The sequence below is a fragment of the Halichoerus grypus genome, chromosome 1, assembly GCF_964656455.1.
Source record: "Halichoerus grypus chromosome 1, mHalGry1.hap1.1, whole genome shotgun sequence".
Classification (NCBI taxonomy): Eukaryota; Metazoa; Chordata; class Mammalia; order Carnivora; family Phocidae; genus Halichoerus; species Halichoerus grypus.
In genome coordinates, this window is record NC_135712.1 from 125,262,269 (window position 1) to 125,279,062 (window position 16,794).

Genomic DNA, 16,794 nt, shown 5'->3' on the forward strand with positions numbered 1-16,794 from the left:
GGACCACGTGTGTTTAAATTCACCGCTGCAGCCCCATTGCTCAGCACAGGGTCTGACCCACATTCAGATGTGCAGGGACAACAGTGATGGAGTGAAGTGTTTTTAGAAAATCTAGAAAACAAAGAGATCAGCAAACATCTGCAGTTGGCACTGTATTCCTCTTCCCTGTGAGCATCATTCATCTAGTTCCTGTGATGTACCAAGAACTTCCAAAACAATGTCATATGGAAATTTTGATAGTAAACATTCTTGTTTTTTCCCTGAATTCAGAGAACTTCGTGCCTCAAAATAGTCCCCTTTTCAGAGTGTGTTGGATTTTAAGACTCCTTAAAGATAACCACTCCAATTTCCCTTTCTGAAGTGCTTTTATTAGCACTGGGGGTTGACTTTTCCACACCAGCCTCCTACCTGTGAGTAAAGAGTTGTTCCAAAATGACAGAAGAGAAAGTATGGATTTTATTCCACTCTCTTTTAGGCAACAGTGACTTACCGAAATGGCCTTGATGCACTCAAGGTAGGAGGTTTTCTTCACACAGCTGACAAAAGGACCATTTTCAAGGACAGTTTTCATATTTTCCATGAAACTGGAACACTTACTGGCCTCATGACTTGAGACAGTGCACCATCTCACAGTTTTCTCAGGGGAGACAGCCAGACACAGCCCTAGGAGAAAGAGGCCAGAGGTTGTGCTAGTGGGAGAGAGAGAACACCCTCTGAAGGCTCTTGAAGTCTCCATCCCCTCCATCCTGTCCTCCTCCCACTCCTCCCATTAACACCACAGAGCACAGATTCTGTTGCCTTCTGAGGCTGGGGACAAGAGAATGGAACCCTAATGGCCTCCTAGTCACCTGCTCACCACCCTGTGCTAGCCAGAGGGATGCTGGCTTGATCATCAGCCCTCAAGTGGAGACCACAATAATCTGCTTTTCTCTGTTTTCCCTGCCTCCTTATCTCACCATCATGGGACTGCCAAGGGACATAAGCCTCATCAGTGTGACCAGACCTTTTCAGCCTCTTGAAGGCATTGGATTGATATGACAACTTGGGGAAGCTAGCAAGGTAGGAATTACCATCTTTTAAAGATGATGGAACTGGGCTCAGAGAGTGATGCTTCACCTAAGGTCACCCAGCCTGTTAGTGGCCAATACTGGCCTAGAAACCAGGTCTCCAGACTTTTGTCTCTGCCCAGGGAATAAAAGAAGATGACATTCTGAGTTATTTTCCATCTGCTTGGCCAGTAGGTAGGGATAAATGATTGATGAAATAATGAATTTGCCTGTGATACTCATCTATCATCCTCTGTTCCAGGAATAACTAGAACTCCACATATTCAGTGGTTCTTTCTGTTTCCAATGACCCCTCCCTCAATTTTCATCAGTCTTCTGGGCTGCCATTAGGAGAAACTAAAACCAGCCATGTCTGTAGCTATTAAAATCATGTGGTTGCACTGCTCCCAAAGACCTCTGTCATCTCCACTTTCTGTGGATAACAGCACAGGGCTGACTCAGGGAAGCTGATGAATATCCACAAAGCACAAAGCAGGAAAGGGAAAGGGCAACAGTTCTCCAGGATGCATAAGGAGGAGCCACAGGGAAATCAGTGCCCCAACCACCCTTTATCCCACATCTGCCCATGAGAAGTCATGGGAAGCATCAGGATTCAGTGGCAGACCCTTCCTAAACTGCCCCTCCTGAGGTCTCATGGGCAGGAATTTGTCCTGAGTCCTGCATTTACCTTGCACAGCCCTATGAGGTGCTTTGAGGGTGGGAGGGGGGCCAGGGGCAAAGGCATGTAATACAGGGCCAACTCCCAAGGGTAAACTTTTCCAGGAGAGACAAATATCTAAACACAAGTCTCCAAAGGTATAACAAATGCACCAGGAGAGGCAGGCAAAAGTTAAAGGACAAAGGGAGCCAGACAATCTCAGGAGGTGATGGGTGTGGCAGAGGCCATCCAGTCATAGGCCCCACAGCACGGACTTGTGCAACGAACTCCACTCCACTGGTGCCTGGATCCATGGCCTCATTTACCCTCGCCTGACCCTCCCAGCCCCAGCCCCCTCACCGGTGAGGACCCAAGAAGCCTCGATTCAAATATGCTTTGAACCTCTCAGCAGCCCTGCTTCTTAGCAGGACATCTTCAGCGCCAATGGCACCCATGGGACATCAGACTGCCAAGGGTGGGGGCGCGGTCAGATTTGGGAGGCCTTGAATGCCATGCTTAGCAGTTCAGACTCAACTCAGGAGGCCTCATAGAAGGGATCTGATAAACTACGATGGAAGTGCTCTTACTGTATTCTAATACTACAAGATTTACTGGACAAGGAGGAGGAGAGCAAGGAGAGGAAGCAAGGAAGCATGGAGGGCACGAAAAGGGGCAGAGGCACTACCAGGACCAGCAGCTGCGCGCAGGCGCAGAGCTGAACCTAAGCTGAACCAGGTGCAGGGATGCGGCGGGGAAGAGCGAAGGAAGTGCTCCGGGCTTCCAGCCCAAGAGTGGAACCCAGGAGCCTGTGTGGCCGAGTGGAGGGTGCAAAGAGCTACCGGGCTGGCGACTCTGCGGACCTTCCCCGCGCCGGCACTCACCCAGGACCGCGCAGGCCAGCAGGGCGCGGACAGCGAGCCTCATCTTCCTGGGTCTGTAGCTAGGAGCCGGGAGCACAGACCTGTGGCTTCTGCGCCGTCTCCCCACGTCCGGTGCCCCTTTATCTTCGGCTCAGCGGGCCTAGCAGAATCTTTGACCTCCTGTGTTTGCGCAGCCCGCTTGCCCAATCACCCCTCATCCCTCCCCCTTCATTCCTTCGCCAGGCCGATCACCTCATTTCCTGAGCTCTGGAAAGACCCACGGATGGTTTCCAGCACAAAAATGCTGATTGTAAGGGAATTAAAGAAAAATCAACCCTTTGTTAATGCGTGCTCTCTCTGTGCCAGGAGCAGGGCTGCAGCGGGTAGGGGCGGGGGTTGGGGCCGGTGGCTCTGCTCCTGAATCGCAGGATGCCAGAGCTGGTCCTGCACCAGTCCGATGTATTCATTTCACAGATAAAAGAGGGAAGGAGCTACCCTAGATCCAGAGTAGAAATGCAGAATGATAGGCAAAGACCTTCCTGAGAGAGGGTGTCAGAGAAGAATAAAGCTGGCCTCAAATCAAAGACAAGTTCAACACCCTTCACTTGTTCCCAGGTGTCCCCAGAAATCCTGCTCCTGGGCTCTCAAAGGCCCTCCTAACTGAGGAATTGCTCTCTCTCTATATGCCCCACTAAACTAAAACTCCTGGATTAAAAACCTTCCTTTCCTCCATGCAGCCTGCTGGACACCTTGGCTTAGGGACAGATTCACAGGGGAGACAAATTCTCTCCCACAAGAAGCTACCCAAGAATGCGATGAAGAGTCTAGAGACTCAGAACAAAGTGATACACCAGCACAAAGCAAGGGGCCCAGGGGAGGATGTAGCCTGGTCTCAATGCCTGGGTCATCCCTGTCTCCCTCCAGCTAAGTGGTTTCCAACTGGCTTTGATTACACATCCTTATTAGGAAAAATAGTGAGGTTGTACATTCTGTGTATGTATTTTTTTTAAACTAATATATTGTGTGCATTTCAACCATGTGAGGAATATAAATTTATAAAGCAATAAAACAAAGAGGAAACATTCTTTTTTAAATGTTCCTTTGTTGGGGCGCCTGGGTGGCTCAGTCATTAAGCGTCTGCCTTCGGCTCGGGTCATGATCCCAGGGTCCTGGGATCGAGCCCCGCATCGGGCTCCCTGCTCTGCGGGAAGCCTGCTTCTCCCTCTCCCACTCCCCCTGCTTGTGTTCCCTCTCTGGCTGTCTCTCTCTCTCTGTCAAATAAATTAAAAAAAAAAAAAATGTTCCTTTGTTTATTCTGCCTTATATACACTGAATAATATCTCAAGGCAAAATAATACACTTAGGGAAAGGGCAAGGGTCCTGATAGTAGATGTAAGTCAATAGTCCAGAAAGTCATCAAAATAATTTTAGGTTTCTTGAAAAGTTACTTATCCAGTCTGATCAGATGATTGTGGTTTTGGGCTCTATCTACACTAACTAATCTATACCAGTCCTTCTAAGATGTCAGTATTGTCATTTTATTTTTGTTCACTTGTGTTTGTGATATCAGAATCATCTTCTAATTCTAGTTTCTTTGCAGAAATGTTTTTAAGGCACTTGTGCATTTTATGAGGTTTGGTGAGTTATACCACATCACCTAATCTGTACATCCAATCTCCTGGGCACAAGAAAACCACAAAATGTGGAACCACAAAAGCCAAGAACAAAGGACAGGTCAGAGAGTCGCAACCATCCATTACCCCCTTTCCCACCCCTCCCCTTTTGAGGTGTTCCCCCATCTTCCCTCAGACACTTTAGAGGCTCTACAAGACCTGTGTCTGTCTGGCCTATAGACCAGTGGGAGACAGTGCCAATCCTCATTCAAAATAGTAGTGAATGTTCGTTTGTTAATCTTTCGCATTAAGAATAAATATAACTGGAAGTTAGGTTATCTTCTCCCATACCCCAGTAGACTGTCTCATATACAAGGGGTTACACATATCCCACTTTAGAGAGCATAGCTATAGCGGGGACTTTCTGTTTACAGTAGAGACATAAGACAAGCCTAGACAGTCTGCCTCACCATTGAGGAAGAGTAGCTGCTGCTGCCCTCCTTCGGTCCCTGCCCCTCATGGGCCCTCCTGCTTAAGCCATGGGAAACCCAGAATCATGGCAGGAAGGGCATATTCCTACAACCCCCTGCAACAGGCATATTAGGGAGTGGTCTGGCTTCCTGTGGGAGACCTTGAGGTACAGAGATGAAGATGGAGGGAGACAGTGAGGGGAAGGGCTGGCTGGGAGGAGTCGTCACAGGAGACTGCACTCAGTCTGAGCCTCCTTAGGCCGTGCAGTGAGCTTGCAGGGTCTGCCCAGAAGTAGGAGGGAGAGTTGCCCAATGTTGAATAACCCACAAACTCAGGGAAGCTCCGTGGAGGCCATGGAAAGCAGATGGACCATGATTCTCACCCCTGCGCCCCTACTGCATTTACTCTCATACCAGAGGGGTTAGTGAGCCCTTCTTGAGGCTGGGCCCCTACTGCATTTACTCTCATACCAGAGGGGTTAGTGAGCCTTTCTTGAGGCAGCTCCTTCAGGGACAGGCCCACAACCAAGCTTGAGCCCCTCAGAGGGAGCACCTTCTGGCCAGTGTACTAGAATCCCCATTTTAAAGATGAGATAAGGAAACTGAGGCCTTGAAGGATTAATAACTTTTCCAAAATCAACTGCTGAGTCAGATGCAAAATCAAGCAGTCTGGTTCCAGAGTGCATGTACCCATCCACCAGGGACACTGCCTCTCCCAGGAAATAGGGACATACAGAGACCAAGGGACTCATCTGGGATCACACGGAGAGGGACAGACAGGGCACTCCCAGCCCTGACATTTCTTCACAGACACACCACCCCACATTTCAGTTTGCAGAGAGGTTTGCCCATCTGGGAGTGGGCTGAGTGCCCCAACTGCAGAACCTCAGGCATGCACCAATTTATTATGCTCAGATGGAAGGAAAGTATCACATTTTCAGTCCTTCCATGTGCCAAGCACTATTCTGGGATAAGATTTTTGTGGTCTTGACCAACTACCTTGAGAGATGAGATCAGTTCCCCAATTTTCAGATGTGGACACTACACTAAAATGACACATCCTCCTTCATAGAGCTCTGGGACCTGAACTCAAATCTCCTAAGTCCCAGCCTTCTCTAGACTACAGCTGCCTTCTGGATATTCATCTTCTCTTTCTTTATCCAGAAATGGAAGGGAGCAATGAAGGGAAGAAAGGAAGGAAGGAGATAAGAGGGGCTGAAGGGAATGAAGAGAGCTTCCAGTTATAGACCAAGCCAAGTCATGACCCAAATCGTCCACCATGAACTGAATAAAACTCTTAAATTTCAGTGGGATTGGGTCTCTTGTAGAAAGAGCTGAACTTGTGTGTACGTGCAGGGGGTGAGGGGTGGGTTGCTGACCTGAAGGGATGGGCAGGAATGCATTGGCTCTCTGAACCAATATTTGTTGTTTTCAAATGTTGCCTCATTTGCAAAGAAACAGAGCAAACAAAAGAACTTCTGTCTGGTTGAACCAGTCCCTCTCACCCTTCCCCCTCATTGCTTTCTGCCCAACACCAAGGCTTCTCCTCTGAAAGACCTGAGTCTGGGTCTTCGGGAAGGTGGGATCAGGTAGCCTGAGAATTGATGCTCATAGACCCACTACCCCACAGACCTACTGCTCAGGAAGAGTGTGGTGAGAGAGGTGAGAACAAAGGGCACTATCCTTTTAGAAAAATGTCAGGCCGTTGAAATGCCACACACCCCCAGCTCTCTCTATCTCAGTCCCCTCAGAAATCCCTGGACAAGGGAAGATTCTCAGGTTTCCATTCTTTTCCCAGAGGAGTCCATAAAAATATCATTTTCACAAATAGTCCAGGGCCAGACAGCTTCACCAGTGAATTCTACCAAACATTTAAGAAGAATTATAACAATCTTACACATATTTTCCAGGTAATAGAAAAAGAAGGAGTACTCCCTGACTAGTTTTTGAGGCCAGTAAGTATAGTTTGAAAGCCAAAAACATCAAGGATATCATGAGAAATATTTTAAAAAATAACTTTTATGAGCATAGATGCAAAAATCCCAAGCAAAATATTAGCAAATTGAACCCAGCAATATCTAAAAAGGATACTAAATCATTAGCAAGTTGGATTTATTCCAGGAATGCAAGTTATCTTTTGAAAAATCAATCAGTGTAATTGATCACATTAACAGAATAAAAGAGAAAAATTATATGATCGTATCAGTCAGTACAGGAACAGCATTTGGTAAAATTCAGCAACCATTCTTTTAAAACCTCTTAGCAAACTTATCCTGGGAAACATGTTTAATCCGATTGCGTGTGTATGTAATATATATGAATACATAAAAGAAATGTTTTATATTTATATATATATATTTATAAAATATATATATATGATTCATATATACATATATGAAATCATCATACTCAATGGTGGAATGGTGAATGAAAGCTTTCCCTTTGAGATCAAGAAAAAGTTCTACTCTTATCACTTCTATTCAACATTTTACTTGTGGACCTTGCCAATTCAGTCAAGTACAAAAAAGATATACTATGTAGAAGAATTGAAAAGGAAAAAATAAAACTCTCATTTTCTTCTCAGGTTATTGCATTAGAAGAAACACAAAAGTGATTTGTCTCATCATCAATTCTGTTAACTTTGTTTGCTTGGTTAAGGTGGTGTCTGACAGATTTCTACACTCTAAATTTCCCTCTTAATTAATGAGTAGTTTGTGGGAAGATATGTTGAGACTATTTAATATTTTATTCCTCATTAGACATACACTGCCTAGTTTTAGCATCCATTCATGTTTCTTGCCTAGATCAAGTATTACTATATTGATTGCCAAATAGTGATTTTCTGATTATATCATTCTTTGTACATTAATCAATTGACATTCTAAAGTAAACAAGTGCTTCCTGTTCTCCAATTATTTGTTTATTTCCTTTTATTTGTTTTTATCAGCATGGACTCAGGGGTTCCATCTTTCTCAGTGGGTTATAATCCTTTACTATCATTTTTTTTTCAATTTTTTATTGTGGTAAAATACACATTACATAAAATTTATCATATTAACCATTTTTAAGTGTACAGTTCATTCATATTGTTGTGTGACTGTGACTATCCATTTCCAGACCTCCTTTTATCTTGAAAAACTGAAACTCTATACCCAGTAAACAAAAATTCCTCATTTCCGTCTACCCCTAGCCCCTGGTAACCATCACATTATTTCCTGTTTCTATGATTTTGACCACTCTAAGTGCCTCTTTTAAGTGGAATCATACAATATTTGTCTATTTGTGATTAGCTTGCTTTATTTACCATAATGTCCACAGTTCATACATGTTGTAGCATATGTCAATAATTTCCTTCTTTTATAAGGCTGAATAATGTTCCATTCTATGTATTTACCCTATTTATTTATTTATTCATCTATCAGTGAACACTTGGGTTGCTTCCACATTTTAGTTATTGCAAATAATATGTCTATAAACATGGGTTATAAATATCACTTCAAGACCTTGCTTTCAATTCTTTTGAGTATATACTCAGAAGTGGAATTTCTGGATCATATGGTAATTCTTTTTTTTTAAGTTTTTATTTAAATTCCAGTTTAGTTAACATACAGTATTATGTTAGTTTCAGGTGTCCAATATAGTGATTCAACACTTCCACACAACACCTGGTGCTCATCACAAGTGCCCTCTTTAATCCCCATCACCTATTTCACCCATCCCCCCCACCCCACCTCCATTCTGGTAACCATCAGTTTGTTCTCTGTAGTTGAGAGTCTGTTTCTTGGTTTGCCTCTCTCTCTTTTTCCCCCCTTTGCTCATTTGTTTTGTTTCTTAAATTCTACATATGAGTGAGATCATATGGTATTTGTCTTCCTCTGACTGACTTATTTAGCTTAGCATTATACTCTCTAGCTCCATTCATGTTGTTGCAAATGGCAAGATTTCATTCTTTTTAATGGTTGAGTAATATTCCATTGTATATATACACCACATCTTCTTTATCCGTTGATCAGTCAACGGACACTTGGGCTGTTTCCATACTTTGGCTATTGTAGATAATGCTGCTATAAACATGAGGGTGCTGTATCCCTCTGAATTAGTATTTTTGTATTCCTTGGGTCAATACCTAGTAGTGCAATTCCTGGATCATAGGATAGTTTTATTTTTAACTTTTTGAGGAACCCCCATACTGTTTTCCACAGTGGCTGCAGCAGTTTGTATTCTACCAACAGTGCAAGGGGATTCCCCTATCTCCACACCCTCGCCAACACCTGTTGTTTCTTGTTTTTTATTTTAGCCATTCTGACAGGTGTGAGAGGATATCTCATTGCAGTTTTGATTTGTGTTTCCCTGATGATGAGTCATGTTGAGCATCTTTTCATGTGTCTGTTGGCCATCTGAATGATTTCTTTGGAGAAATGTCTATTCATGTCTTCTGCCCATTTTTAAACTGGATTATTTGTTTTTTGGGTGTTGAGTTTTATAAGTTCTTTATGTATTTTGGATACTAACCCTTTATCAGATATGTCATTTGCAAGTATCTTCTCCCATTCCGTAAGTTGCCTTTTAGTTTTGTTGATTGTTTCCTTCTCTGTGTAGAAGCTTTTTATTTTGATGTAGCCCCAATAGCTTATTTTTCCTTGTTTCCCTTATCCCAGAAGACATATCTAGAAAGAAGTTGCTATGGCTGATGTCAAAGTGGTTACTACCTGTGTTCTCTTTTAGGATTTTTATAGTTTCAAGTCTCACATTTTGGTCTTTAATCCATTTGGAATTTATTTTTTTGTATGGTGTAAGAAAGTGCTCCAGTTTCATTCTTTTGCATGTTGCTGTCCAGTTTTCCCAACACCATTGATGATATGGTAATTCTATGTTTAATTTTTTGAGGAATCTCCATACTGTTTTCTATAGTAGCTGTACCATTTTATATTCCCACAAATGGTGCACAGGATTCTAATTTCTCCACATCCTCACCAACATTTACTACTTTCCAGGTATTTTTTTTTTTTAATAGTAGCCATCCTAGTGGGTATGAGATAGTATCTCGTTATAGATTTGATTTGCATTTCCCTAATGATTAGTGATATTGAACATCTTTTCATGTGCCTATTGACCATTTGTATAATTTCTTTTCAGGAAGAGAAGTCCTTTGCCCACTTTTGAATTGGTTGTTTGTTTTTCTGTTGTTGAGTTTTGGGAGTTCTCTATACATTTTGGATATTAACGGCTTATCAGTTACCTGATATGCAAATATGTTTTCACACTCTGTGTGTTGCCTTTCACTCTGCTCATAGTGTCTTTTGTTGCACAAAAGTTTTAATTCTCATTAAGTTCAATTTGTCTATTTTTGCTTTTGTTGCCTGTGTCTTGATGTCATATCCAAGAAATCACTGACAAATCCAATGTCCTAAAGCTCCTGCCCTATGTTTTCTTCTAAGATTCTTTTTTTTTTTTTTTTTACTTTTAGGCCTTAAGTTTAGGTCTTTAAATAATTTTTAATTTTTGTATATGATATTGAGTGAGAATCCAACTTCATTCTTTTATGTATTTATATCCAGTTTTCCCAGCCCAATTTGTTGAAAAGACTATCTTTTTAACTCTTAGACCTCTTGTGGAAAATAATTTAACCATATATGCAAGTGTTTATTTCTGGGCTCTCTATTCTATTCCATTGGTCTATGTGTCTGTCTTCATGCCAGTACCATACTTTCGATATCTGTAACATATGGTAAGTCTTGAAATCAGGAAGTATGATTCCTCCACCTTTGTTCTGTCAAGAGATTTTAACTATTCAGGATCACTTAAGATTCCATATGAATTTTAGGATTTTTTTTCTATTTATGAAAAAAAAGGTTGTTAGGATTTTGATAGCATTTAATCTGTAGATTGTTTGGGGTAGTATCTACATCACAACAATATTAAGTCTTCTATTACATAAACATGGTGTATCTTCACATTTATTTATGTCTTCTTTAATTTCTTTCAGCAATATTTTGTAGTTTTCATTGTACAAGTCTTTCCTCTTTGGTTAAGATAATTCCTAAGCATCTTTGTGATACTATCATGAATGGAATTGTTTTTCTTAAATTCCTTTTTGGACTGTTCATTGTTAGTATATAGAAGAGAAACTGATTTTTGTTTGTTGATTTTGTATCCTACTATTTTGTTGAATTTGCTAATTCTAACAAAAATTTTTTGGGAGAATCATTAAGGTTTTCTAGATGTAAGATCATACTATCTGCCAGCAGAGATAATTTTACTTTTTCCAATTTGGATGCCTTTATTTTTATTTCTTGCCTAATTGCTCTTGATGGAACTTCCAGTATTGTGTTGAACAGAAGAGGTGAAAGTGAACTTCCTTGCTTTGTTCCTAATCATAGAGGAAAAGCTTTCAGTCTCTCACCATTGAATATGATTTCTGCGTTGGGTTTTTCATATATGGCTTTTGCTATGTTGAGGTAGTTCCCTTCCACTCCTAGTTTGTTGAGTGATTTTTTGTCATGAAAGATTGTTGGATTTTATCAAATGCCTTTTATGCATCATGTGGGGTTTTTCCTCCATTCTGTTAATGTGTATTATATTAATTGGTTTTCATACGTAGAACCATCTTTGCATTTCAGAAATAAATCCCACTTGGTCATGGTATATAATATGCTGCTGAATTCAGTTTGCTAGTATTTTGTTGAGGATTTCTGAATCAATGTTCATAGGGATATTGGTCTATAGTTTTCTTTTCCTGCAGAGCCCTTGTCTGGTTTTAGTATCATAGAATAAGTATAATATCATATAATAAGCCTCAGAATAAGTTAGAAAGTGTTCTTTCCTTTTAAATTTTTTGGAAAAGTTTAAGAAGGATTGGTGTTGGTTCTTTAAATGTTTGGTAGAATTCACCAGTCAAGACATCAGATCCAGGGCTTTTAATGTTGGGAGATTTTTAAATACTGACTCAATCTCCTTACTAAATAAAAGTCTATTCAGATGTTCTATTGCTTCATGATATAGTCTTGATAGGCTTTGTGTTTCTTGGAATTTGTCCATTTCATCTAGATTATCCAATTTGTTGACATGCTATTATTCATAGTAATCTCATAATCATTTTTATTTCTGTAAAATCACTAATGTCCCTGCTTTCATTTTCTGATTTTAGTAATTTGAGCCTTCTTTCTGTTTTTCTCAGTCAGCCAAACTAAAGGTTTGCAATTTTGTGGATCTTTTCAAAGAACCAACTTTAGGGTTCACTGATTTTTCTCTAGTTTTTCTATTCTAGTCTCTATTTCATTCATTTCTACCATAGTCTTCAGTATTTCCCTCCTTTTACCAGCTGAGTTTAGTTTATTATTTTTTCTAGTTCCTTAAGTTGTGAAACTAGGCTGTTGATTTGAGATCTTTTCATCTTTTTAAATGTGTTTATAGCTATAAATTTCCCCCTTAGGACTGCTTTTGCTGTGTCCCATAAGTTGTGTTATGTTTTCATTTCATTCATATCTAAGTATTTTCCAATTTCACTTGAAATTTTTTCTTTGACCCATTGGTTGTTTAACAATGTATTATTTAACTTCCACAGATTTGTGAATTTTCCAGTTTTCCTTTTGCTATTGGTTTCTAACTTCATCCTATTATGGTCAGAGAAGAATCCTGGTATCATATCTATCTTTTAAAATCTATTGAGACCTAATGTATGGCTTGTCCTGGTCTGTCCTGGAAAATGTCCCATGCACACTTGAGAAAAATTTGTATTCTGTTGTTATTGGGTAGAGTGTTCTGTACATGTCCCTTTGGTTTAATGAGTTGTTCAAGTCCTCTATTTCCACACTTATTTTCTGCCTGGTTATTCTGTCCATTATTGAGAGTGTGGTATTGACGTCTCCAACTATTATCATAGAACTATTTCTGGTGCACCTGGGGGGCTGACTCGGGATTTCAGCTCAGGTCATGATCTTGAGGTCTTGGGATTGAACCTTGCATCAGGCTGCGTGCTCAGTAAGGAGTCTGCTTGAGGATTCGCTCTCCCTCTCTCTCTGCCCCTCCCCTCACTCTCTCTTTTTCAAATAAGTAAATAAATCTTTTAAAAAATAAAAATAAGGGCTCCTGGGTGGCTCAGTTGGTTAAGCAACTGCCTTCAGCTCAGGTCGTGATCCTGGAGTCCCAGGATCGAGTCCCACATTGGGCTCCCTGCTCAGTGGGGAGTCTGCTTCTCCCTCTGACCCTCTCCCCTCTCATGCTCTCTCTCACTCTCTCTCTCTCAAATAAATAAATAAAATCTTTAAAAAAATAAAAATAAATAAAAATTAAATACAAAATTAAAAAAAGAACTGTCTATTTCTCCCTTCAATTCCGTCAATTTTTACTTCATATATTTTGATGGTCTGTTATTAGGTGTATAAATGTTTATAATTGTTATATATTCTTGCAGTATTGAGCTTTTTATTAATATATAATGTCCTTCTTTGCCTCACATGAACTTTTTTGATTTAAAATATATTTTACCTGATATTATAGCCAACGCTGCTCTCTTTTGGAATATCTTTCCATCCTTTAATTTTCAATCTGTTTGTATCTTTGGATCAAAGTAAGTCTCTTGTCCTGTGTATAATTGGATAGTGTGTTTTTACCGTTCTGCTAAGTTCTGTGTTTTTTTTTTTTTTTTTTTGACTGAGGAGTTTAATTCATTTGCATTTAAAGTAATTACAGTGGTAAGGAGGGACTTACTTCTGTCATCATATTTGTTTACTATATGCCTCGTAGCTTTTTTATTCCTCTTTTCCTGCATTACTATCTTCATTTGTGTGTAGATTTTTTTTTTTTTTTTTTGGTAGTGAAACATTTCAATTCCCTTCTCATTTCCTTTTGGACATATTCTATAGCTATTTTCCTTATAGTTACCATGGAGATTACATTTAACATTCTAAGGTTTTAACACTTGTTTGAATTTACATAATCTTAACTTCAATAGCATATAAAAACTGCTAATTTAAGCTTTATTGTCCACCTCTTTCAGTTGTTGATGTCATAAAATTACATCTTTATACATTGTGTGTCTAAAAACAAATGGGGGCACCTGGGTAGACTCAGTCGGATAAGCAGCTGGCTCTTGATTTTGGCTCAGGTCAAGATCTCAGGTCCTGGGATTGAGCCTGCGTTAGGCTCTGCACTCAGCAAGGAGTCTGCTTAAAGATTCTCTGTCCCTCTGCCCCTCCCCCCACTCGTGTGCATGCACTCTTTCTCTCTAAAATAAATAAATGGATCTTTAAATAAAATAAAATAAAAACAAATAATTGGTTTTTAATGCATTAGTTTCATATATATATATATAAAACAAAATGTAAAGTTACAAATCATTGTTACAATACTAACTTTTATAATAGCCCATTTATTTTCCTTTACTGTGATCTTTATTTCAGCATAAGATTTCACGTTATCGGGTGCCTGGGTGGCTCAGTCGGTTAAGCAGCTGCCTTCAGCTCAGGTCATGATCCCAGGGTCCTGGAATCGAGTCCTGCATGGGGCTTCCTGCTCAGTGGGGAGTCTGCTTCTCTCTCTACCCCTCCTTCCTGCTCGTGATCTCTCTCTCTCTCTCTCTTAAGTAAATAAAATCTTTGTAGAAAAGCACACAAAGATTTCACATTATCATCTAGTGTCCTTTGGTCTCAACCTGCAGGACTCTTTTTAGCATTTCTTGTATGTCTAGTAGTAACAAATTTCCCCAGTTTTTGTTTATCTGGGAACGTCTTAATTTCTCCCTTATTTTTGAAGAACAGTTTTGCTTTGGATATAGGATTCTTGGTTGACAGGTTTTTTTTTTCTTTTAGCACTTTAAATATATCAGCTCACTGCTTTCTGGTCTACAAAGTTTTTGAAGATGAATGTGCTATTAATCTTATCAAAGATCCCTTATATGTGATAAATCACTTATCTCTTGCTGTGGTCAAGATTCTCTTTTTATCTTTGGCTTTTAACAGTTTGGTTATTTTATGTCTTAGTAGGGGTCCCTACTTGGTGTTCATTGAGCTTCTTGGATATTTATATTTATGTATTTCATCAAATTTGGGACGTTTTTGCCATTACTTCTTCAAATACTTTTTCTACTCCTTTCTTCTTTCCTTCTGTGACTCCCACAATGCATATATTGTTCTGCATTTGATGTCCCACAGGTCCCTTAAGCTCTGTTCACTTTTCTTCCAACTTTTTCTTTCTGTTCCTCAGACTCTATAACTTCAATTGTCCTGTCTTTCAGTTTACTGATTCTTTCTTCTGCCTGTTCAAATATGTCTTTGAATCCCTCTAGTGAATTTTTACTTCAGTTATCATATTTTTTTTAGCTTCAGAATTTCTTTTTTGTTTCTTTTTATTGATATCTCCACTTTGTTTATATATTGTTTTCTTGACTTTCTCCACATCTTTTAGTTCCTTGAACATTTTTAGGACAGTTGTTTTAAAGTTTTTGTGTAGTAGATCCATCATCAGGTCCTTTTCAAGGATAGTTTCTGTTGGTTTATTTTTTCCTTTGAATAGGCTATACTTTCCTGTTTCATGGTATGCCTTGTGATTCTCTTGTTGAAAACTGGAAATTTGAATCTAATAATGTAGTTACTCTGGAAATAAAATTCTCCTTCTTCCCCAGTGTTTCCAGATTTTTGTTTTTTTTTTTTTAATTTCTGTAGGCTGTTTCTGTACCAAGGGTCTGATGTAAGTGAAAACCTAAGGTCTTTTTGATCCTACTTCTTTCCCTGGGTTTGTGCAGTAACTTTCTAATTTCTCTGGAACATATCATTGCTTTTGGATGCCCTAATCTTAAATGTATGGCTCTCAAGAGGGAGAAAAAGAGAAATATGAAAGGGGAAAAAGGTGTTAACCTTTCAAATTCTCTGGAAGTCACTTGAAGGAGGAAAGACTTGCAACAATGAAGGGAGGTACAATAACAAAGGTTTCCCTGCTCTGTATTTGCACCTCCATGTTTAGAAGCAACAATCAGTGACCATAATACAGATCCCTGATATTTGCATGACAGGATCCTTGTTGCCCACCCTGGCTCCCACAGCTGTGTGCAGGGTTCTCTTGAAATATATGCAAAGCTGCCTGATGCAGGGTGGGAAGAAGGGGGTGGGTAGCCAAGGTAAGAACTGAAATTAATGGCAATTTATCTTCCTTCCAAGTCTTCTCCTAGTTGTTGGAAGCCTTCAGTAGCCTCCATAATTCCAAAGTAGCTACATCAAACAGATCTTACCAGTGTAATTGTTGTCTGAGTGGGGAGACAGATTCCTGGTGCTTCCTACTCTGCTGTCTTCCCAGAATTTTCCTCCTTATTTATTTTTCTGTTCAAATTGTTGTAAATTTGGCCACTGGGTGGCCCTTCAAGCTTGTTCCTGTGTATATTTCACAAGCCCTATTATTTTTTAAGCACTTCACTTTCTGGCAGAATAAGACATCCAGGCCTATCTTGTAGTTTCCACACCAGCTCTGGAATCTCTGTTTATGGAATCTCATTTCTCTAAGAAACTTTATCCTTTTAGTATAGAATGGTACTTAGGAACCAAAATCTGGGAGATGGATGTGGTAACTGCTTTGGAAAGAAATTGATACTAAGATCTTTCAACAGACAGCTAGGAATACACACACACACACACACAAAACATAACACATGTACAGCTATTGCCCTCTTTCCCTCGCTCTCTCTTCAACCATGAGTTCATACTAATTCCTCCAATTCCAATTGAACACCACAAAAAATCTTCTAGTTTTCTTCCTCTCCATATTTGCAACTTCCTTCTCTAACAGAGAGAAACCTGGATCCCAATATTCTCAATATTTTTAACTCTTTGCACACTTCCTCTGTACATAATCAATCTTCTGACCTCCAGCTGCCTCTTTGCCCCAGACTGTCAGGCTCCATGGCCCATGGCCACCTCAAGGACAGGAAAGGGTGGAGAACAAATATATATTTTTTGAACTGAAGAAAAGAACAGAAAAGGAAGGAAAGAGAGAAAGGTAGGAAAAAGGAAGAGTAAAAGAGGAGCCTTTTTGTCTGTCTTCACAGTCATATGGTATACTGTGAAGGGCAGATACTAGGATGTTGTGCAGACTGAGGAGTAACTGAGCAAAGGTGGTCAGCATCATTCAATGTTACAAAACTCTGGGCTTCTTTTTCTC

The 16,794-nt window shown here is 40.0% G+C and overlaps 1 protein-coding gene across 1 annotated transcript in view; it reads right to left on the bottom strand.

The window, feature by feature from the left end:
• The window catches only part of LOC118526094 (serotransferrin-like), a 55,300-nt gene extending 52,559 nt beyond the window's left edge, over window positions 1-2,741 (bottom strand). Inside the window, 2 exon segments of the mRNA XM_036077090.2 lie at window positions 491-663; window positions 2,586-2,741. Coding sequence (XP_035932983.1) covers window positions 491-663; window positions 2,586-2,628 — 216 coding nt within the window. The 5' untranslated portion in view covers window positions 2,629-2,741.
• Window positions 2,742-16,794: the final 14,053 nt, after the last annotated feature.